This window comes from Egretta garzetta, unplaced genomic scaffold (genome assembly GCF_000687185.1).
Source record: "Egretta garzetta isolate BGI_Z169 unplaced genomic scaffold, ASM68718v1 scaffold69, whole genome shotgun sequence".
Taxonomy (NCBI): domain Eukaryota; kingdom Metazoa; phylum Chordata; class Aves; order Pelecaniformes; family Ardeidae; genus Egretta; species Egretta garzetta.
The window spans coordinates 3,189,779-3,191,059 of NW_009260790.1; the positions used below are offsets into that span (position 1 = coordinate 3,189,779).

The window sequence follows — 1,281 nt, forward strand, 5'->3', positions numbered from 1 at the left end:
GGCGGGAGGGACCCGCGCCCTGACCCCCCAGCTCTGCCAGCGTCTTCTCCCCATCCCCATCCCCTGGGGATGGGATGCTCCACAGCACCCTGGGGACGGGATGCCCTCCAGCACCCCGGGGACCCCAAAAGTATTTAAGCCCCCACCCCAGCAAAGCTAAACTGAATCAGGGACATGCAGCCAGGCTGGAACACACACGCCAGATCCCCCAGGAAGCCCCGGCCGAGCCACGAGGCCACCCGCCCGGATCCTACCTCCCCCGTGATGCTCCAGGGAGCCCCTCGAGCTCCAGCGGGCAGGCGGCTGCTTTTCCGCCACCGCCGCCCTCCCCCTCCGTTCCCCCTCCAAAAAAAAACAGCGGGAGGGTTAGGAAAACACCCCCAAAAAATTTGTATTTCAGGGTAGATCCTGCCCTGTGTCCAAGGGGGGCACCCACGGGTGCTGGTGCGGTGGGGTCACGGTCCTGCTCCCAAAAGGACGTGGGTGCTCGGAGCAAGGAGTGAGCTGAACTGACCGAGCTTGCACGGGGATGCAAAGAGTGGGGGGGGAAAAAAAAAAAGATAAATCAAAGAGGAGCTTAAAATGCAGAAAATAATGCAGCAAAAGGAAAAGCTGAAGGCCATAAGGACTCAAAAAAAATCCTCAAAAAGGCAGGTTTTGGCTCTCAAAAGCAAGGGGGGTGGTCCCCACTTACCTGGCGCTTCTTTCCGGTGCAGGAACGTCACCTTCCTCATCACCGCAATCTTGGTCTTCTCCAAACCATCCTTGGTGCCGCTTTTGGCCGCTTTCATCAGCTGGGTCATCTGGGCAGGGGGATGAGAGGGACCAGGAGGCTTGAGAGGGACCAGGAAGCTTGAGGCAGCACCACGACCCCATTTCGGGTCCGGATACAGCAATGCCATCCCCTCGGGGACATCCCCTCCTAGCATCAGCCCCCATTTTGGGTCTAGATAGAGCAGTGCCACCCCCTTGGGGACATCTCCTCTGAGCATCGTCCCCCATTTCAGATCCAGATGCAGCAGTACCATCCCCTTGGGGACATCCCCTCCGAGCATCATCCCCGTTGTCCCACGCAGCCCGACGGGGAGGAAGAGGAGGCACGTGGCCAAGGGAGAAGGGTGCTCCAGCATCTCTCCTCCTTCCACGGGGATGCGGCCGCGGGCAAGCAGGCATGGGCAAAGCAGGGGCATGCAGCGAAAGCACAGAGGAGGGAGGGAAGGGGGGCACGAGCGCATCCATCCCCTCTTCGCAGCCGGGGTCTGACGTGTGAGAGAGCAAAGT

The 1,281-nt window shown here is 60.4% G+C and overlaps 1 protein-coding gene across 1 annotated transcript in view; it reads right to left on the reverse strand.

The window, feature by feature from the left end:
• Positions 1–1,281, reverse strand: part of ARHGEF10L (Rho guanine nucleotide exchange factor 10 like) — a 17,809-nt gene that overhangs the window by 12,930 nt on the left and 3,598 nt on the right. The window contains 1 exon segment of the mRNA XM_035901869.1: positions 695–803. Within this exon segment, the coding sequence (XP_035757762.1) occupies positions 695–803 (109 nt within the window).